Raw genomic sequence first — 23,578 nt, forward strand, 5'->3', positions numbered from 1 at the left:
ATCCACAGTTGTATATGATGACCCTCTCTGCATCAACTGATTATTCCTAATTGCCCCTTTTCATCTAATGATGGTGCTACCTGACAAATTCTTCTTCAGTTCTTCATTTGATATTCATTGCTGCCCTGGGTGAGTCATTTCAGTTACACTTACTTCAGTCATTTAAGGAACTTCATATGCCTTCACATAGGGTGCAAAGGGAAAGAGTCTTCAATATGATTAAAAACGTAGTTCCTCTCTGTTAGTCCTTGGAAAATACAACTAATACTACTAGAAAAGAAAATCTAACCTACAGAAAAGAGAAAAATAAGTCAGAGTTTAAACACCTCTTTTTATGTTATCATTTAATGAGTCTGACAATTCTAATTGTTATTGCTAATGTTCACATAAGGAGTATGATTTGCTAGCCCAGATTGATCTTACATAAAAATTTAAAAAGTACTGTCTCCTGAAATTTTCAGATGTACATTAAATACAGCACTCTAAAACAAAAAAATTAAAATTCTATGTTTATGGATTGTCTACAAGGCCTCAAGCATATGTGCAAATTTGTAATAAAAAATGTTGCGTTAGCAAACTCTCAGGATTTTGCTTACATTTAATATAAAGTTGAGATAAGGAAAAAGCAAAGACAAGCAAAAAGGTCACACAAAATATTTTCGTCAATACTACCTCTGCAGTAACTAATCACTATCCCCTAAGCTTCAGTTGCTAATAAAGGCAAGGTACATCAGGTAGAGGGGTGTGGGCATTTGACTTAGGACACCCACATCCCATATAGCAGTGCCTGCTTTCAGGTCCCAGCTTCACTCCTGATTCCAGCTTCATGCTATGCACATCCTGGGATTCAGCAAGTGAAGGCTCAATTAGTTGGGTTAATGTTATCCATGTGGGAGACAGAGATTGTGTTCCCAGCTCCTAGTTTAGGCCTGGGCCAGCCTCAGCTGTTGTGGGCATTTGGAGAGTGAACAGGTGTGAGATATTCTCTCTCTCTCTCTCTCTCTCTCTCTCTCTCTCTCTCGTGTTTCAAATGAATAGAATTAATTAATTAAAATAAAGACAGGATACCTTATGCTCTATGAATTTTCAAAAAGTGGGTTCTATCCTATTTTATCCATTTTTGGTCATGATATGCAGTTGATGCCAATAGATGCTAAATCTCATTACTCTTTACTTCTTTAATAGACAATATATTTTTTGCTCTGCAGCATTCCTGGGATGATTGAAACTCAGTGTATTTTGCTTAACAAGTGTACAGACTATCTTTTGATAAAGCTAATGACATGTTTTACTATAATGGGGTATTTCAGTACAACCATCCAGTGTATCCAATAAAATAAAGTAATGACAAGGCAGCTTATCATCTGTCAGGCATATTATACAATGGAAATTTTTATTGTGTTATTTAAATGTACTCTTTTTCCTCTAGAATAAAGCAAGTTAGCATAATGAGAAGACACTTAAGGAGTAAGACAGGTAGCAGGTGAAGAATTGTGTATTTCATTTCATGTAAGTTGTGTATTATGGGAGAAATGTTGTTGGAAGATGGGCCCTGGAGATGGAAATGTCTTTTGATAATCTGATAGACTTGGCTTGTGACTATGTGATTTTTGTAAGAGATCTCTCATTTGGGGATGGTTTGCAGATCAACCAGATGGAAAGCAGGGTACTGTGGGATATATCATTTATCACAATGACAGTGTGTAGGCATCAATGATCCTCTCAACACAGGAGGAAGCTAGAACTGCAAATGTGGAGCAGCATTGCAGCTGGATTAGTGGCGTTTGGCAACACATGTATTTCTCATTAACTTAATCATATTAATTCATTAGCCATATATATCAGAGTAATTCACTCAAGAATTGTCACCAGTAATAATTTATAATTGCTACCTTTCTCAACATGAGAAATAGGTTGGAGTCATTCCCAAGATTGTTTCTATACTTCTTGGAAGGAAAAATTATAGGCACACATACATAATGATATCAATGATTATAAACTATCTTTATACTGGCTTCTCCACACTACAAATTATTATGTGAATCATCAAGAAAGAAAAAAAGTTTTACTTCATTGAAGTTATACAAGCATCAGCAGTTAAATGGATGGATTAGTCCAAAGTTTTCCTGCTCTCTAAAACACCAAACAACATCTGATCTCTTAGAGTAAATTTAATAGCTTCTATTTGATCGCAAAGATTTATAGCCTGAAGTTTCAGCATCTAGTTTTCATATAAGACAGAGTTTGGTCTATCTGGAAAGTTATGGTATCTGTAGCAAAAGGGCCTGAAATTCTGGCCCCACTCTTGCTATCTTAGATTTAGGGCAAGTCATAGAACTTCCTGAAAGCTCATTTTCATAATTTGTTAATCAGAAATCATGATTGGCCAGCGCCGTGGCTCACTAGGCTAATCCTCCGCCTGCGGCGCCGGCACTCTGGGTTCTGTCTCAGTTGCTCCTCTTCCTGTCCAACTCTCTGCTGTGGCCCGGGAAGGCAGTGGAGGATAGACTAAGTGCTCGGGCCCTGCACCCACATGGGAGACCAGGAGGAAGCACCTGGCTCCTGGCTTCGGATCAGCGCAGTGCGCCTGCCATAGCGGCCATTTGGAGGGTGAACCAACGGAAGGAAGACCTTTCTCTCTGTCTCTCTCTCTCACTGTCCACTCTGCCTGTCAAAAAAAAAAAAATCATGATTGATAAAAGAATCAAATGAGAAGATGATTGAAACAAGTTCTTTTTAACTTAAAGTTTGTCTATTTGCATATACATATACACACATTAAAGATGTGGGAGTGGAACAAGTGTTCTGGTCCAGTGGGTTAAGCCACTACTTGGGATACCTACATCCCATACTGAGGTGCCAGTTTGAGTCATGGCTTCTCCACTTCCAATCCAGTTCTACCAATGCATCCTGGGAGAAAAGATATGATGACTCAAGGGCTTGGCACCCTGTCACTTGCATGGAAGACCCTGATGGAGTTCTGGGTTCCTGGCTTTGGCCTGGTTCAATCCTGGCAGTTACAGGCATTTGGGAAGTGAACCAGTGGATGGGAGCTTAATCTCTTTCTCTCTCTCTCTCTCTCTCTCTCTCTCTCTCATTCTCTCTCTCTGACTTTCAGGTGTCGGGGAATAGTCCGTGGCGGCATCACTAGGCAGAGGTTTTTACTTTCGGTTTTGACTGGGGGCTTTCCAACGGGCGGGGCTCTCTGGAGGCGGAGGGAGGGATCGAGGTCGAGGTAAACAACAAGATGGCGCCAGGACCCCCCGCAGTGAGTCTGCCTGCCTGCCTGCTGCGTGACACCTCACCTGATTGGCCGAAGGACGCGTGCCCTTCACGTGAACAGAGACCAGATTGGTGTGCCTGATGCATGGACTCTAGCTTGCTTCTGATTGGTCACATTTTGTATATAAGCCGCGGGTGTGAGGAGGAAGCTCCCCTCCCCTCCCCTCCCCCCTCCCCCCCTCCCCCCCTCCCCCCCTTCCTCCCTTCCTTTCTACCTCTGCCAAGGCTACTTTCTCTAATAAAAAGTCTACTGAAGACCAATAAGCGTCGTTCGTTCTTTTCTCGCCCAAGAAACCGTCATTGCGGGCCCTGGGTTGAGTCTTCTGGCCAGACTCCCCGAGAAGCCCACGGCATTCAGGTACATAGAAAATTAAGTAAACGTCTTTAAAAGATGTGGGAGTGCTTTTAAATCACTATATACACTGTTATCATTATGCCATCATCAATAACACCATGACTCTGTGATGATTTCTTAAATTCCAATTGTTTCCCCTGCACATACATGGGAAGTAATGACTTCTACCTATGAGTCACCCAGGCAGAGCAAAGTTGTTTGATAGGAACCTAAAATTTGCATATAGATATTTTAGGTTAAAATAATTATACTACATATAGCAAAAAAGCACTGACAGACATTAATAAAGAAACTGGAGCTGGGAAACTCAGATTCAGCTAATATGACTATAGTTGTATTTATTAAACTGATATATTTAAGCATTTTTAAAAGATTTATCATTTATTTGAAAGGCAGAATTACAGAGCGATAAGAAGAAACAGAGAGAGATATCTTCCATCCAATGGTTTACCACTCTCCAAATGGTCACAATGGCCAGTTCTGAGCCAGATTGAAGCCTAGAGCCAGAAACTACATCTGGGTCTCCCTTATGGGTTCAGGGGCCCAAGTACTTGAGCCATCTTCTGCTGCTTTCACAGATGCATTAGCAGGGAGCTGGATCAGAAGTGGAGCAGCAGGGACCAGTGCTCATATGGGATGCCAGAGTCACAGGCAGAGGCTTAACCCTTTGTGCCATAATACTGGCCCCTAAGCTTTTTATTTAATAGAGAAACTACAGATGCGTGTTAACCTAAACCACATTCTATGTTCTAAATAATAGTAATTCAACTTTTGGCTACTTTTAGATCAACAGTTCTTTCTAAGCACACAAGCAATAACCTACCTAAAGAAAAAGAAATGACATAAAATACAGCATTTATTATTTATGTGACATGAAGCACATTTCACAATATTCAACAGACATTTTCAGTCAACCATCTCAAAAGTTAGTTTGGTTTCTCTTTTTCTATTCTTTAAAAAATCAGAATGTCTGGGGCTGGTATTGTAGTGCAAAGGATTAGTATGGTATTTGCGACACTGCCATCCCATACCAGAGGATCGATTCTAGTCTTGGCTATGCTACTTCTGTTCCAGCTCTTTGCTGGTATACTTAGGAAGGCAGCAGATGGTTGCTCAAAGCTTGGGTCCCTGCCATCCACATAACAACTCAGATGGGGTTCTGGGCTCCTGGATTCAGCCTTGCCCAGCCTTGGCTATTGCGGCTATTTGGGTAGTAAACCAACAGATGGGATCGCTCTTTGTCATTGTCGCTTTCAAATAAATAAACATTTTTCAAAAATCAGAATGTCCAAGGAACTCTCCTCATAATCACATCTTAGCATCCATACTAAATGAGTAAGAAAGTAAAATGTTGCATGGAAAGAAAGAACAATGATTCCAATGATGTGAACAGGTGAATTGACATTACAGATGTTGGCTCTCTGTATCAGCAGCTTCCGCATCCACAGATTCAACCACCTATGAATGGAAAGTAGCTCAAAAATGTGTCAGTACTGAACATGCACAGAATGTTTGTCTTGTCATTTTTCCCTAAACAATATAGTATAGCAACTGTTTACACAGCTTTGACAATGCATTAGGTATTATTTGTAGTCTCTAATTGATTTAAAGAATACGGAAGGTGTGCATAAGTTATATGCAACCACTATGCCTTTTTATATAAGGCCCTGAGAAACTATGGATTTTGGTGCCCAAGGAGGAGCCTAAAACCAATTCCCTTCAGATACCAAGAAATGACTGGATCTCATACCACGCAGTTGACATTGCACTGCCAACGCTTAGCATAATTCTACTTTTTACTCTGCTAATTATAAGGTGATGGCTATAGCTACTATTTCTGATTTTGATCTTCATGGGCTCAGTTACCCAGAGATTTGGATGGCAGCTGACACACTTAAAAATATTTTACCACAATACAGCTAGAGGGAGAAACCAAATAAAGACTCTGATATCTTTTAAGAAACCAACACTATAGGAATTTCAACTGAAGCACTTCATTACTTCCTTGTAATCTGTCACTTTAAATTGCTTTCAGAGCAAATTACACATCTGTCTATTTGCAATTTTTCATAAACTGAAGGAAGACGAGTAGTCATCTCCTGGGAAATTCAAAGGCATATATGACTAGTCCATCCCTTCAGTGTGATCCAGAGATATTAGCACTTCTACAGAGATGCAGACAAAGATGGGAATAACATGCCCTGTTCTTTTTCCCTTATAGTCTAAACGTTGTTTACAGAAAATGCTGGAAAAAAACAGAATTTTATGCATTAATGCTCCATCAGAGAATTAAGATATTGATTGTATGATAGGAACAGAGAGGAGAAACATATGAGATGAGGATATCAGTAGCTCAAATATATAAAAGCAAAATGCAGTAAAACTTCATTTTGATGGGGTGGGTATTTGGTGTAGCAGTTAAATCACTACTTGGGACACTCATGTACCACATCACAGTGCCTATTTCAATTACTGTATACTGCACTTCTGATTTCAGCATCCTGCTAATGCACACTCTGGTAGGCAGCTAATAATGGCTCAAGTACTTGCCTCTCTGGCACCTATGTGGAAGATCCAGATTGAGTTCCCAGCCCCTGACTTCAGCCAGGCCCAGTGTGACTGTTGCAGATATTTTGGGGAGTGGTGCAGAGTAGATGCTCAATTAAAAAAATTAAATGAAAGAATTAAGGCATATCCATTCAGATACCATGTCTACCTATAGTTACTTAGATATAATATCTAGATGAATATCTGATAATATTGTCATGAATAGGTCCTAAGGAACCTACCTTAGGGAATAAAGACCAGTAATTAACATACTGGTTATTTATGTTATGGATATTACTAAAGGAATGTTAGGTACCCAAATACCCTCCAAATATTTTAATGACCCTATACTCATACAAACATTAACACACACACACACGCGCGCGCGCGCGTGTCTTGGTTATACAGTTAATTTGCTTAAAAATAACAATTTTATTAATACTGGAGTCTTTATAACAGCCACTTTATGTTATCACACATTCTGAACTAGTGGACTTTGAACAAATCAGGTTTCATTAATCATGAGAAAGATAATCAAGAACAAAAATAAACATTTTTGAAATTAAAACAAAAAATACAAATTACAAAGGGAAATTGAATAAGATAAAAATAGAAAAGATTGTGTCCAACCTTTGTATTGTATTAGCTTCCTGATACTGTGCTTGGGAAGGCAGCATATGATGGCCCAAGTACTTGAGCCCCTGCCACCTATGTGGAAAACTCAGATGGAGTTCCAAGCTCCTGACTTTAGCCTGGCCCTTGTCTGTCTGTCTGTCTCTCTCTCTCTCCATGTCTTAACACTCCCTCCCACTATCACTCTGTCCTTTAAATAAATAAATGAATAAATAAGTCTTTAAATACATAGAAAAATTTTACCCACAGACTATGGTAATAAAACAATATGGTATATGTGATTTTTATACTGCCTTTTTAAGATTTAAATGTTAAGGTATAAGAATTGAAGTATTATTTTCAAATAAATCTAAGAATGATGCCTTAAACACTTATAATATTTGTCGCTGGCATTTTTTTTGCAACTGCCAAAGGAAAAGAACAATTTCAATGCAATTTAATGTACAAAATATCACAATATCTGAAAAACACACTATGATCATTGTTTGTTACCTTAAACCTCACTTTCAAGCTATAAACTTGAAGAATAATATTTCTTACTTTAAAAAAGATATTTTGAACATATTAGGAAACTAAAATAAGTAAATTTTGTAAAACACTCTGATAATCATGGGGGCAGATAATTCTAGACCCTTAACAGACCACATTAACAACATCAACTAAATTCTTCAAAAGTGCTTTTAAATAATATTAATGACATTTAAGTTTGTGAATCATGGTAAATATGACGTCAAATATGAAACACCAACATCAAAATTGAGAGCAGATTCCATCTCAATTATCTTTGCTAATGAAGTAATGTGTCTAAACCAAAATAATGCACGATTCCAAAAATTCTTTCTATTTGACTATACACCGTTGGACTATAGGAGAGTATGATATTCTCAGGTATACAAAATAATTTCATGTAAACTAAGAAATTAGGATTATTCTTAAATAAACCTAAGAATGATGCTTTAGAATTGTATAGATTCTTCCAGCTTCCCCGGATACTATTTTTCTACTTGCTGCATCTTCAACAGTTGTGCCCATACCTTCCCCCATCCAACCCCATATCTTCCTCTAGCATCCCACTGTAGGCACAAAGAGCTGAAAAATGAGGAGTGTTGTTTCAATGGCTCACTCGGTGGTAAACCCAAGTTGTAGCAGGGAAGGCCAAAGCCCCAATCCAAGGAGGAGGTTCCATCATCTTGCTGGGGGTGAAGCACATATGTCAAGTAAGAATAGAGGCTGTGGAGTTAAAAAGACCTGGGTTTGGAACTGAGCTCTACCACTCACTCACTTTGTAACCTTAAGCAATTAATTAAAACTCACTGCATCATGGATTGTTTACTTGAAAAATGAAGACGATACCCATAAGGCTACCATGAAGGTTGAATGAAGTGTATATAAAACATTTATCGCCCATGCCTGAAGCATAAAAACTTAATAAATATTAGAGCTTTTCCTCAATAGGTAAGCTACTAATGCTTACAACAGCAGATTATCTTCAAGACAATTTCATCTACACATTCACCCAAAACCAGAACACAGATTTTATTAATTACATGGTGCTATTTCTGGGTTCTGGCAAGGTATTTTAGAAGTCAACAAATAGGTTATCATTTATTGAGTGCCAATATATATTTCAGGCACTGTTATCCTTCTGTAGTCACTTATATGCTCAGGAATATCTTCTTTTTTATCTGAATTGGCTTTTAAATATGTACAGTCACCAAATTCGTTATTTTCTTCCAAAGCCTGTGTCACTCCCTAAGTTCTCTTAACTAATGATTCTATCATCAGTTAAGCCTGTCACTCAAATTGGAGACAAATCAACCCAATCTCTGCCCTCTCATGATATATATCTATCAGGTATCAAGGGTAAGGAATTCTAATTACTAAAGCAGTCTGAAACTCTTTTCCACTCTGTTAAATTTGTCTCTGTTTAGGCCCTCAGTAATTCTTGTATTGTAGCAACTAACCTTTGTTCATTTCATCACCTTCTTTGCTATCGACTGTCTACAGCAATTATTTCTAAAATACTTATTCAGTTACTTATCATTGTATTCTTTTACCTACATAATTTTTTAATTTTTTCTTAAATTCCTGGGGCCAGGGTTGTGGCATAGCAGGTAAAGCCACCTCCGGTTATGCTGGCATCCCATATGGGCAACTGTTCAAGATGCGGTTCCTCCACTTCCGATCCAGCTCCCTGCTAATACACCTGGTAAATTAGTGGGAGATGACCCAAGTGCTTGGGACCCTGCACCCATGTGGGAAATCCACAGGAAGCTCCTGACTTCTGGCTTTGGCCTGGCCCAGCCCCGCCCATCGTGGCAACTGGGGAGTGAACCAGAGGATGGAAGATTCTCTGTGTGTGTGTGAGTGTGTGTGTACGTGTGTTTGTCTTCTTCTTGTTGTGTAACTCTTTCAAATAAATAAATAAATAAATACTTTACAAATTAAAAAACAAAAAAACAAAAAAACAAAATCCTATGTGAATTGAAATGTAAAATTCCAACTGAAAGTGTGTACATTTGTTGCAGTGGTTAAGATACCACTTGGGACACCCACATCCCATATTCTAGCACCTGAGTTCAGGTATGAGCTGTGCTTCTGATTCCAACTTCCTTCTAATGAACTAGCAGATGGAAGAGCTCATCTCCTTCTCCCTCACCCTACCTCCCCATTTCTCAGTCACTTCACCTTTCAAATAAGCAAATACATTTAAAAAATACAACCGAGGCAGAGGTGTGTAACCCAGAAGTACTTCTCCAGTTCCATGTCCCAAGTAAGGAAAGTCCTTAAGGAGCCTTTAGAAACCACTGGTCTATAGTGAAAAATAAGCTGCTTAACATGATCAATCAAATGCTGGCTTCACAAGCTGGCTTTTTACTCACTTTCTATTCTAAACAGAATTTCTATTCTAAACACAATTCTTATTCTAAACTCAAATCTCTATTCCAGTCTCTTCTACTTAATTACTATACTCCCACCACACTAGGCTCTTTCTCATCATTGTATAACCTTCTGCACTCTTTCTCTCTGTTCAGAATACTCTTTCTTTGATTTTCCATTTGTCCAATTCTCACTCAGCTGGCAAGATATAACTCTGGAGATTCCATCTTTCTAGGTATTACTCAACTTACCAAACTGATTCAGTTGAGTCCACCTGCACAATTTTATAACACCCTATATGTACTTGTATTATAGTTTCTATCAGATTTTAATGCAATTATTAAATTGCATTCCTTTCTCCATAATTATACTGTGACCAGGATCACTATTCATATATTTTTGCCTTAACTATGAATCAACACCCAAAACACAGCAGGTGCTTTTAAATGTTTGTATCATTGAAGGTAGATATAAAGATTCCCTTGTCATTAATTCATTTTAATGATTTTTAAAGTTTCAATTAGACAAATATTTTTTAAATGTTTATATTTAGTTACCTTTAAAGAATCAAAAACGTTCAATGACAATTTATGAGACCGATATTTTCATCTGTTCATCACAACCTTAATGCAAAACATTAAATCATCATTCATGACAATAATCACCTGCACTTCTTTTTTTCTAATTATAAAGCTTCTCTATCAGGATGCCTTTTTTTCTATTTTCTGTCCTCGAGTAATAACTTGGACAATATATAAGGATGCCCAGAACTCCTGAAAGCGAAAAGCATATTACTGAGCTACAAGCAGGTGTGCTACATCTAGAAGAGGCTTTGAGATGATGCTACTTTGGCCAGGGCCCTCCACCCCGCCCCCAACACATAAACATACACATACCAGTATATACATATAAAAAGAGCTTGACAGGAATTTCTTGCAAAGATATGACAATTTTTAAATCATGTCCATTTGGTTTCAGTAACTGAACTAAAACACTTGTTTTCATGAATACTCAAGCAATTCAATAATGTAACCTCTGGTAGAGCTTGAAAAGCTCTGAAGGACAAGGCAGTTAAATCAATATTAGTTTATTTCAAATGCGAGGGAGTATGAAGAGACAAGGCTGATTGTCGGATGGATTTTATTACCTGTTGGAGTGATAAGTCCTGGTGATAAGAGGCCGGGGACTGCATGGGGCAGAAGGCGGGCATTGTCCTGCAACACTCCCAAAGAACGCTTAGGGGGCCTGCCAGGCCTTGAGCTGGTGAAAAATAGACAAACAGAGATCAGGTTAAAAAGATCTCCTTTCTGGAAATACCACCACTTGCTACCTTTACCTTCTAAATCTTATTTAATTGCCAAGAGTGATAGAATTTTACATCTAAAACCACGTATGTTCATGGATTACTAAATGGCAAGTACTTTCCTTTCCACTAAATTTCCTAACATAGTTATGGCTTATTAAAGCCATAAGGGATCAATTCCTAGTTTAAATTCCATTTACAGGCTAGCACTTTGCTATACAGTTCACCTGTTGTGAGAAAACCTAAGTTACCCACTGCACTTAAAGCTACACATGACTCCTGGCATTAATATACGCTACTGAAATCTGAGATAGTGACTCACAGAATTAAGACTGTGTAGAATGCACAGTGATTAAGTCTCTGCTCAGCATGCCAGAGGTGAGTAGTAAAAAGCTGAGAGATGTAGAATAAAACCTGATGTTTATTACCATTTCCACAGCTGCTGGAAGTCCAGATGGAACAAAGGAACCCAACCTTCAGTAGTTTTTCCCTTCCTATTTTTTAAACCAGGCTAAATATCCAGCAGCATGTGCTCTTGGAGTGGCTGTACTAACAAAACCTGCCACCTTTGCAATCTACACTGTCTTTTATCTCATATGATTGATGTTTTAACTCATGACTTGAGTTTAAATTTAAAACATTAACCCAACCTATTACATGTGCTCATTCTTCACTTTATTGTGAGCAGTTCAGAAATTGCAATTGAATATACTAATACATAAAATAATAAAATAAAAATTAAGTATCTATTGTCTTCTTCCTGCATGCTAACACAGTTGATGTACTGAAAATATCATTTGGAAGCTGTGACCGACCATCATAGAGACTTAAGAAGTAATAGATCATTAAATTCAGGTCATCCTCAAGTCATGCAAATATATTTTAAATACTACGTTCCTATGTTGCTTAAGCTGTGTCTGTTGCCTTTTAGTAGACATACAGTTTACAAAGCTGAATAATAGGGCTTTTGACAAAATATTGTGAAATTATATATTAAATAACCTAGGTCACAAAATGTATGAGTTTAAGATAGAGAACATTTCCAAAAGTGACTTTTGATTCACAAAGAAATTTAAGTTAAACCTCACTCTATCAACTTTGTAGTAGCAAAGTGCTCCATCAATATAAGACAAACTCTGCTTTTAAATGAAGACAACTTCTAGCAACCTTACACAGAGGTACCATTACCCCGTTCATTTTTCATACACTGTGCTAGTGTTATTTTATTCCATTGTACATCAATATTGTATATCAATCTATCTACCACAAAAAGATTCTGTTTTTCTCACATAACGTTTCAATTTTTTAAACTGACTCTCCTCTCCTTTCTACTTGATGCTGGGCCACAATTTATTTTATGTAATTCAGTGTTGTTACCCTGTTTGCCCTTGCCTTGGTTTGTGGCTTCCTAACTCCTTTAAGGAATAGGAGAAGTATGCTATTTACTTCAAATGTCCTAAAGAATTCCAAGGTTGCATAATAGTGTTCACCAGAGTATATCCACTCATTAGAAAAAAGCATATTATTTGGTTGAATAATAATTACCAAATCTAGACTTTATAAGCACTTTCTTGTATCCTTCCATTTGTTATAATTCAAATCTACCAACATTTTTTAAATTCACCTGATGGCTCTTTGTACTTTTGCACTGTGAACATTTCAGCACTGTCTCCATGTTCACTATCGCTTTCACAGGCTGCCTCCAGAAGGAAGCAGCCCGATGCTTCCTTCACTTCCATATGATGAGCCATATGACTGCCAGCTGTTAACAGCACAGTCTGCGAGCCATACGGTTTAACTAGTTCCGTTCCAAATTTTTGGTAAGTCCTCACTCTTTGAAGCAACTCTTCTCCAGTAAGTAGATTCACACTTGGGAAACATTAGCAACCTATTAGCCAGTGGTTTTACCTTTAATTCCAAGATTTGAAAAACTTGGTCAAATTCCCAACTCTGGATCTATATTGGAGAATTCATGGCTTGTGTCACAAATGGCTTGATAGTGTATCTGTTGCATAAGTTATAAACTGCAGAGGGCCATATTCTCCATCACAACATTCTTTTCAGTTTAGAATGTTATGATTTTAGTATGATCAACTTTGAGTTTCCCCAAGAAGAACCGAAATTCCTAGTTTTGTTTGACATTGTATCCTAAGCAATTCTCATAGTTTCTAACACAGAGAAAGAGCCAGTAAGTGGTTAAATAAATCAGTGACTTAATATAGATAAGAAATACTTTGTCACTCTTTCCACAATTTTCAATATTCCTTAGATCATTCTACTCTCCTTGACAACAGGAACAGTTGATTGCATGATTTAAACATCAGGTAATTCTTTTGTAAATCTTGGACTCCAGAACAATTATACGAGCTGCAAAACATGATCCACTCAAATCTGACTCTGTATGCATATAAAGGTAAAGAAGACTACAGATAGAATACAGGTCACTGCCGTATTCTCTTAGAGGCCCTACTGAAATCAGAATATGGGGTGCCATATGATATTACCATGTGCTTATTAATAAGTTCCCAATGTTAATAAGCCTGTGTGGGTTCTTGCCTCATATTCAGAGAATTCTGAATACCAGCATAAATGAATGAGTCAGCATGATGTTTTTAAGCTTTTCATTCAGTGAGAGAAATGTATAGGAGAGTGAGGGCCCTGTCCACAGAGAGGGAAACCTGGATTCATACTGAGTACCAGGAGCCAGCCACATGGAGGAGCATTTAGGCCAGGAAGCATGGGGCGGGTGGCCTGAAGGCCATGCACCCTGGAGGTGCAGGGCCATGCGTGCCCAAAATGGCAAGAAGCCAAAGAGGAAAAAAGGGCTGGGAACACTGTGTCCCAGGCTTTTAATCCACTTTCAAAGGGGAGTGGTTAATTAGTCTGATTGGCCAGTGGGCACTCAGGTGTGGTCAGGTAGCGGCATGAGGTCACACAGTGGGGTGGTGAAGGCGTGGACTTCCAGCTCACAAACCTAATCAATTTTATCCTAGATTCCAGCATACAACACTACCAGCTTCACGATCTACCTAAGGACTGCATTCTCCTAAAGTGACATATAAATCTCTAATTCAGTCATCAAATAATCCTATACCTAGTGCTGTCTGAGGGTGTGTCTTGCATATTGCTAGCTATCAGGGAACCAGAGGTTAAAATGTAAACTGAACAATGGCAATGTTGTTTGAACTTTTTTTTCACTGATATATTGTGTGACCCTAGAACAGGTTCTGCCTTCCAGGAGCTTGTGATCTAACGACAGACATATATATTTGTCTTGTTATTTCAAATTATCGATTGGTTAGTGAGTATGATTGTGTGATACCTACTTCTGAACCTGTTTAAATTTATCAATGAACAAGAATCACATTCGGGTGCCTATGATTTATTTTTGGCATAAAGAGTTGAAATTTGAAAACAAATTAATTAGAATTAAGTTTGTTTTTTGAAAGCACATTATACTCATAAAAGTGCCATACAAATACAAGATAGCTTTTTATTTATTTTCATATCTAATGATCCTCTGTAGCAAGGCTTTAGCACTAAAAAAGCTCCTGCAATTCCCTTCAAAGAACACTGCCTGACAATATGATGAAAATCTTTTTTTCTCAACTCTGTAGAAAGTTGGGAAAGATCATTCTTGATAGATGATCCTGCCATACTCCTTATCTTTAGGAGCTTTATTAGCATCAGGCAGATATTTACATATTAATCAAGACAAATAAACATGTGGTGATTTATCTAGGAAACCGTTATTTGGATGACAATTTAATCAGCATAGGTTGAGAGGTCCATCATTGCAGCATCCTGTTTCTGCTAAAATATTGATTACATTACTGATCTCAGTAATGCTTTATTTTACAGGGCACAAATAACCATGTAATTACTCTTTAATTGAATGATAATTGCTTCTTGGCAATTATTTGTTTTCAGTTTAATTACAAGGTTATTTGTACTCTATAAAATGAAACAGGCTTTTTTTTTTTAAAGTTCCCACCCAAATGGTTCTACTGATATAGTACCCATGTACACCATCAGGGAAAGTTATTGTGGCACTAGGAAAACAATTCCATCAAACAGTGAAACTTTCATTAAATTTCTCAGCCAAATTTTTGAGAGCTTCAGTTTTACAGAATTAACAGTAAGTGTAACACGTATAGATGATTGGAGAGAAATTTTTATACCACAGAATCATGACTTTTTATGAGTCAAGAACATCCTTTCACATAATTTTCCTGATATGTTTTTTCTCCATCATTCTGTATACTTCTTTAGAAGAAATCAGTAGTAACTAAGCTCCCTAACATTAAAGAAATAAACCAACTTGAAATGTATATCACTAGTAGTTAATATTTCTGCAATTGAAATTGATTACCTACTAGCTTGTAAATTTCTTATACTTGGTAGATCCCTAAGAGAGAAAATTGGTAGGGCTTCTGGTGCCAACAACACATGACACATTCTGTGATATATCTATTTCAAGTAATAGACATAGTAGCTGATACTTTGCTCATTAAGATTATGAAATCCCACTGTTGGATTTATTTCTATTTCATTTGGTCAGCTATTTACAAATCAAGTAGTAAGCAACAGAATAAATGGAGTGATCTTACCATTCCGAAGAGAAAAAAGTCAGTTAATAAGTGAATTTATGATATCATAAACCTTCAAGATATTTAATATAAATCATATAGACAATACTTGCTTTAGTGAGGAATTATGATTCATGTCATCCTCTTCAATAAACGAGTATCTTAGTATTCCTTAAAGAAACCGTCATTCTGAGATTGAGAAAATTGCTGGGGGTGTAGTGGATTTAAGGGTTTTATTAAGAACAACTTGCAAAGATAACTAAAATGGAATTCCTGAAGTGGAAATCGTTAGTAATGATCTAGGATTCCCTTTTTGCTTTTCAGAGCTATCATTGAAATTTAAAATCCCTTGGGACAGTACCCAACATGTAATTGTTAGCTTGCATTAGAAGTCAGAAAACCAAGAATGACATTAGCTAGTTTTTAAAATATTGTTTACCTGCCTAGGAGTGCTGCTCTAACTTTCAGTGTGCTTGTTATATTAAATAAGATATTTTGCCAGAATACTAAGATTTTTAATTGCATCATGGATTAATAATGACCTCTTAGGTCTGAAATTCATTGCAACATTTCAAGGATGCCAAAGGTAGTTAAACTCTGCCTGACCTTTCAGTGTTTATGAAGAGAAACAAACTCTGACCTCACAGCAACCTGAATCCGTCATTTCTCAGTGTTGGCAAACTGATCACTTGTCTAACTATTGCACTGGATTGTATTCCCAACTAGATCAAAGGCCACAGCAACCAATTCAGCAACTGGGAAAATGTCATCCATGCAAAATGAGCAATTAACATTAATCATATATGAAATTGTTCAAGCTGATAACTGGGACCTGATCACTATGGTAACTCTCATAAAATGGTACTTATGTTAAAATGGGCGTCAATCAGTTCTTGGTTCATGGGAACTTAGAGTATGGCTCACCCTGTCTCTAAGAGTTGTCAATACAAGGAACAAAAACAAACCAGAGGCAAGACCATTTAGATTCTAATACCGTTGACTCCTTTTTTCAGATGTTATAAGCAATAAAATATTTAAATACAGATGTATTAAAAGCATAAGTACTAGCATTCTGTAAAAGTTAAGAAAGTTAAGGAGATTATCATTAACATAAGGGTATTGAGGATAATAGTGAAAATTTCCATTTATTAACTGGTTATTCCTTACAATATCAAAGCTCATGTACAATAACCATTGTTAATATAGTAACCTTATAATTGTTAATGATTTAATTATTTATAGCAACTGTGTGAAACTGTGATGTTTCACTACCTTGCTAACAGTGAATTTCTGGATTTTTCCCCTTTAATTAAAATAGGAATCTGATGGTTTGGACAATTTAAGGGTTGACTACTCACTTGATAGAAAGTGTAACTATGAAACTATTTTATACTTCATTTACTTGACTCTGTTTCCTATGTAAAGGAAATATGCTTTAGATCTGTTGTTAGCAACTTTAAACAAGTTTACTTTTTTGTCATAAATTGACTGAATTCTAATAAAGGTTTTAATATGATAAAAATTATATAACAAATGTAGCTGTATGACTTGAATTTTAGCAGCCTCTTCTCGTTCTGCTTGTTTAATTCCTATTAACATCAGTAGAATCACTACATGTTAGTAAATTTTAGGGTAAATCAAATTAAATAAACATTCCCTGTCTTAATGTGTATCATATCACTGTCAGATACAATATTTGTAAAATAAGAACATTCTTGAGTATATAGAGCATATCACTGTATAAAACTTCTGACATTAAGAAGTTTGGTTTACAAGTTAACATTCACATTTGGATCCTTTCCACTAGTGTCTCAGATTTATCTATACCTCACCCGCACCAAATCCCAGCCTCCATTCAATCTCTTCTTTTACTCTGTCAGCAATATAGATACACTCTCAGTTGCTGAACTATATATTGCACCCCTTGTACTCTTGTTTGATTTTCAGTCTCCAATACTTTTGTTCCACTGTAATATGTTATAATATTCCACCTCTCTCCCTTACCATCTCTGACACCCTAAGTCAGGCCTTCATCCCTTCATGCTCTACTTATTTCTACCAGGTCACTTCATTGTGTTCCAATCCATCCTACATAAACTTTGCTATAAATTGTGGTGAGATATCCTTTTCATCATGGCATGTTTTGCTCTAGAACCTTCACTACTTTCTGATGGCATGCAAAACAAATATAAATGCCTTAGTCTGGCAGAGTTCCCCAAAATATTTTTCTTGCATTTGCTCCAATTACTTTCATTTTTTTAAAGATTTATTTTATTTATTTATTTGAAAGACTGAGTTACACAGAGAGATAGAGACAGAGAGGAGAGGTCTTCCATCTGCTGGTTCACTCCCCAGATGGCCACAATGGCTGGAGCTGCGCCAATCCAAAGCCAGGAGCCAGGAGCTTCCTCCACGTCTCCCATGTGGGTGCAGGGGCCCAAGCAGTTGGGCCATCTTCTACTGCTTTCCCAGGCCATCCTAGAGAGCTGAATCAGAAAAGTAGCAGCTGGCACTAGAGCCAGTGCCCAGATGGGATGCTGTCACTTCAGGCTAGGGCTTTAACCTACTGCGCCACAGCGCCAGCCCCTCCAATTACTTTTAACATGAAGCTTCCACTCCAGCTGGAGTAGTCAATTCACTATATGCTACGCATGGTATTTAATGCTAGAACTCTTTCATTGTGAAACAGCTCAAGATATTAGAGTTCTAGAGGCCACGTTTTGTTAAATGCCACTGCCTTGGGAAGGCTGCAGTGTAAGATCCTGTAACTGTGAATATTTTTCTGAAAGGTCACTGCCTTTAACATTCTATTAACATACATGGCTTCTTTAACGGTTATTGCTAAAGATACACTAGCAACAATAGTAGAGAACCTACTACCACTAGCCAAAATATTATTTTCCATGGCTGGGGCAAATGAAATCCCATCAGTAGTTTATCATTCTATGTATAATCCCATGATGAACACAATAGTTAACATTTGAAGTTTGCATGTCTATAAGAAAATGCATCAGCATGGTGTTAAAATCACAATTTAGGATATCTTAGGAAGTGCAGTGAGTTCTTTAGGAAGCTGATCACTATTAACGTGACTCCATTAGTCTATACAGAGAAGAATACATTCACAAAACTTGCATTCAACAAGAAAAGAAGCCAGTTTCTGTGATAATTTAAAACCCTCTTAAAATTTTTCTTGGGGCCTGTGTTGTGGTGTAATGGGTTAAGCTGCTGCCCACAAAGCCTGCATCCCATATCGTCGCTGCTCCACTTCCAATCCAGCTCCCTGCTACCGTGCATAGGAAAGCAGCATAGGATGTCCCAAGTCCTTGGGCCCCTTGCACCCAAGTGAGAGAGCTCCTGACTTCTGGCTTCAGCTTGGCCCTGCCCCAGCTATTGCAACCATTTAGGGAGTGAACCAGCAGATAGAACATCTCTGTCTCTATCTCTCGACTCACTCTCTGGGACTCTGCTTTTCAAATAAATAAAATAAATTTTTAAAAATTGTTCTTCATCAGCACTAGTGCTCTGGTGTAGCTGGTAAAACCACCACCTGCAGTGCTGGCATCCCATATGGGTGCCAATTAGAGTCCGTCCCAGCTGCTCCACTTCCCATCCAGCTCTCTGCTATGGCCTGGGAAAGCAGTAGAAGGTGGCCCATGTCCTTGGGCCCCTACACCTGTGTGGGAGACCTGAAGGAAGTTCCTGGCTTCATATCAGTGTAACTCCAGCCATGGTGGCCATTTGGGGAGTGTACCAGTGGATGGAAGACCTCTCTCTCTCTGCCTCTCTTGCTTTCTCTGTGTAAATCTGAATTTCAAATAAATAAATAAATCTTTTTTAAAAAAGTGGAGAGTCAGTGGTAGTGTCCTGTTTAGCAGGTTAGTTCACCACTTAAGATGCCTGCATCCCATATCAGAGTTTCAGTTCCAGTCCCAGCTACTGCACTTCCAACCCTGCTTTCTTATAACACATCCTGGGAGGCAACAGATGATGACCCAAATGCTTGGGTCCCTGCCAGTCACATGGGAGACCTGGATGGAGTTCCTGGCTCCTGGCTTTGGCCTGGCCCAGTCTTGGCTGTTTCAGGAATCTGGGAAATGAAATCGGAGATTAAAAACCTCTCTCTCTCTCTCTCTCTCTCTTCCTCCCTGCATCCCTGTCAACCTTCCTTTCAAATACATAAATAAAGCTTTAAGAGAAATGCAGATGTTACTTTAAAATAATGTTACATTTCTGATCAAATGGAGATGATTCATTAACTCAAGTAGTACTTCATTTTCACTTTCTCGTACGTATTTTAGCTCATATTTTTAAATTTTTATAAATTAATTTTTATTTATTTGAGAGAGAGAGAGGGAGGGAGGGAGGGAGCACTCTTATCTGCTGCCTGACACCCAAATACTTGCAATTGTTGGGACTGGACCAGGCCAAAACTAAGAGCTTGGAACTCAATCCAGATCTCCCATGTGGGTGGCAGGCACCTGACCAGTTGAGCAACCAATTGTGGCCTCCCAGTGTTTGCAGTAGCAGGAATCCGGCATTGGGAGGAGAGTTCAGGAATTGCATCCAGGCCCTCCAAATTGTGTCTTAAACACTGGGCCAAACACTTGCCCCAGTTTATATATTAAGTTATATTGATTTGCAGGATCAGTTCTACAGAAAATTGCAAATAAAACACAAAATATATGCATATTACTACAGCATCATGCTACCATGATGGCTGTGTAAAGTTAGTTTATATATATGAATATCAATTTGACAGGCTAAAAGTGCTATACAACTTTAAAAGGAAGGAGATTCAGACACATGCTACAACATGGATAAATCCTGAGTATGTCATGCTAAGTGAAACAGGACAGTCACAAAAAGACAGCTTTTGTATGCTTCCACTTACATGAACTATCTAAAGTAGTCAAATTCATAGCAAAAAAAAGAATATGATATCCAGGGATAGTGGGGAGGAGAAAAGATGAAGCTATTATTCTCTGGGTATAGATTTTTGGTCTTCAAATATGGCAAATTCCAAAGATCTATTGCATTAGGATGCGAATAGAGTTACCATTAAAATTTTTAAGTTTGGCTTTAAGTGGCACACTTTTTAAAAAGTTTAAAAAAATATACTTTATGTTATATGCATGTTACTACAATTTAAAAATAAATTAAAAATGGTTAATATGATAAATCTAATATTATGCATATTTGGCTACAATTTTTAAAGCATATACACAAAAGTAAGAGTATGGTTAATATGTGTTGCAGTTATTAATAAATTAGTTTCCACTAAAATAATTTTGAATGATGAAAACAATCACATGGAGTGATAACAACCTGAGGTTTACATCTTAGAAAAAGGAGTTTTCTCACCTGAATTCTTGCACTGAAATAATCACCAACTTCCCTAACCACTCCTACATTCATACCACAAAATGTACATACTGAGACAACCTTACATCTAAGGCATAATTCAGGAGTTCAGGCTTTTCATTGTAATTTCACCACTGGAATATGTCTTAATGTCACTAACTAATAAATATTCATGTTTATGCACAAATTTCTCTCCCATTTTTTTCCCTTCCCCATTTATTTCTTTGGAAGGAAAATACATTTATTGCATACCCTCCAAGAAAAGTCTGATCCATAAATCACTCTTTCTTTGAAATAATTATGAAAATTTTTAGGCTTTATTTTGAGGTGATGTTACCACGATGTTTCGATAGAAGGTGACCTGCTCACATTTCCCCCTTGCAAGACTTCTGTGTCCAACCACAAAGTCTCTTGGTAGGAGCCTCCAGATTCAGCTAAGGGGTTGTTGAATCCCAATGGAACCAAAGACTTGAGAGAAACAATTTGAGAGAACAGACCTTACATACCTCCACTCACATGGCAGACTCACAAACCATTCAAGTGGATTCAAACAGGAAAGAGCCCCATTACCCAAAGAGCTGGGCTATAGCCCAGTCTGACCTTTAGCTTACAACCAAAACCATTTGCCAAGGTGCCCAAGAGGAATCACGCAGTAGTGCCTTTGTGGACAGGCTCTTATATCCACCAATATCAGTTTCAGCAGCAGACCCAAATGTGACTCTGCAACTCACCTCCAGACCCCTCGGCTATGGTACCAAGAGTGTGGCTTGTGTAAGGACTCAGAGGGATGCATAAGCATCTGAACCACTGGAAGAAGCTTGTTAGTCTCCGATCCACAGCAGAAATTGAAGGTTTGCGTCTTGGCTCCAGTCTCTGTCTACCACAGCCTAGGAGTAATCACACCCAAGACTGTCTAAGCCACCTACCAAGATGGACTTGTTGGCCACTGTCCTATAGCATGTCTTGAAGGAGGCCTCAGATCTAACCCTTCATGTTTAATCCTTCTCGCATAGAGAACTGTTGGGCGATACACCATTTATACCATTGGGACACACATGCCAGCCACCTTCCTACAGCAGATTTCTATGTCCAGAAACTGTCTCAGTTCCAGCCCCTCTTGGCCACAACACACCTGTTTGCACCATCTGAACAAATGTGACAGTCTCCAAACCATAACATATCCTGGGGGCCAGCACTGTGGCTTAGCGGGTAAAGCTGCTGCATGTAGAGCCAGCATCCCATATGGGCATGGGTTCGAGTCCTGGCTGCTCCACTTCCAATCCAGTTTTCTGCTATGGCCTGGGAAAGCAGTGGATGATGGCCTAGGTTCTTGGGCCCCTGCACACACATGGGAGACCCAGAAGCTCCTGGCTCCTGGCTTCAGATCGACCCAGCTCCGGCTATTGCAGATATTTAGAGTGAACCAACAGACAGAAGATTCTCTCTCTCTCTCTCTCTCTCTCTCTCTCTCTCTCCTCTTTCTGCCTCTGCCTTTGCCTCTCTATAACTCTGCCTTTAAAACAAATAAATAAATATTAAAAAAAAAACATATCCTGAAGGGGTCCTGTCTCACCTCCATCTCCTCTGTGTTGGTTCCCTAGAGTAACCCAACCATTCAGGGGACTCCTTGGAGAAACATTTGTACAAGCTTTGTATCCTCCATACCACAGTAGGACCATAAAGAACTTTTGAATAGCAGTTTCAGCACCTCCCAACTGCAGTATGTGAGCCATCTTTCCCACAAAACGCACCTTGACCACAGGTGCCAGTAGGCTAGACTTCCTAACATCACTCCCACAGTAGATACTGAATTACACAGAAGCTCCATTTCAGTTCTAGGGTGTCAGTTCATGTCCCCATTGTTCCACTTCTGATCCAGCTCCCTAATAATGACCAGGGGAAAGAAGAGGAAGATAGCCCGGGTGTTTGGACTCCTGCCACCCATTTGGGAGACTTAGATGAAGCTCCTAGCTCCTGGTCTCAATATGGCCCAGCCCTGGCCATTGTGGTCATCTGGGGAGTGAACCAGAGGGTAGAAGATCTCTTTCTCTCTCTCTCCTTCTCTGTCTCTCCCCCCTTTCTCTCTTTAACTCTGCCCTTCAAAGAAATAAATTAATTTTAAAAAGATAAGAACTTAGAACTAGCATTTCGGTGTTTGTTTTATAGTTATTTTTCAAATTGTTTTCCTTTCTTCCTTTGTGTTAAGTGATTTTATCTAATGTTGTATTTTATCTTCTAATAGCATTTGTATTATGATTACCATAAGGCTTATAAAATCATCTTACAATTATGACTTGTTATTTTAACAAATAACAAATATTTGATCACATTAAAACAACTCTTACACTATTTTCTCCCTCAAATTATGAACTTTGATGTCACAATTTATATGTTTCATATTTGATTTTCAAACAAGTTATTGTTGTTATTATTTTCATTTATTTATTTGGGGAAAGAGATACAGACAGACACCAACCACTGACCTACTGGTCCACTCACCAGATGCCTGCAATGGTTAGTTTGGAGCCAAAGCTAGCAGCAGGGATCCCAATCTAGGTCTCCCATGTTGGCGACAGGAACTGAGTTACATCCTCCATCACTGCTGTATCCAATAGTCTGTATTAT

At 38.2% G+C, this 23,578-nt stretch overlaps 1 protein-coding gene across 3 annotated transcripts in view; it reads right to left on the bottom strand.

The window, feature by feature from the left end:
* DACH2 (dachshund family transcription factor 2) overlaps positions 1-23,578 on the bottom strand; it is a 573,909-nt gene that overhangs the window by 286,873 nt on the left and 263,458 nt on the right. For all 3 annotated transcript variants that reach the window (XM_002720253.5, XM_017349997.3, XM_017349998.3), the window contains exon 3: positions 10,845-10,957. In XM_002720253.5, coding sequence (XP_002720299.2) covers positions 10,845-10,957 — 113 coding nt within the window. The remainder of the gene's footprint in view (positions 1-10,844; positions 10,958-23,578) is intronic.

This window comes from Oryctolagus cuniculus, chromosome X, assembly GCF_964237555.1.
Source record: "Oryctolagus cuniculus chromosome X, mOryCun1.1, whole genome shotgun sequence".
NCBI classification, from domain to species: domain Eukaryota; kingdom Metazoa; phylum Chordata; class Mammalia; order Lagomorpha; family Leporidae; genus Oryctolagus; species Oryctolagus cuniculus.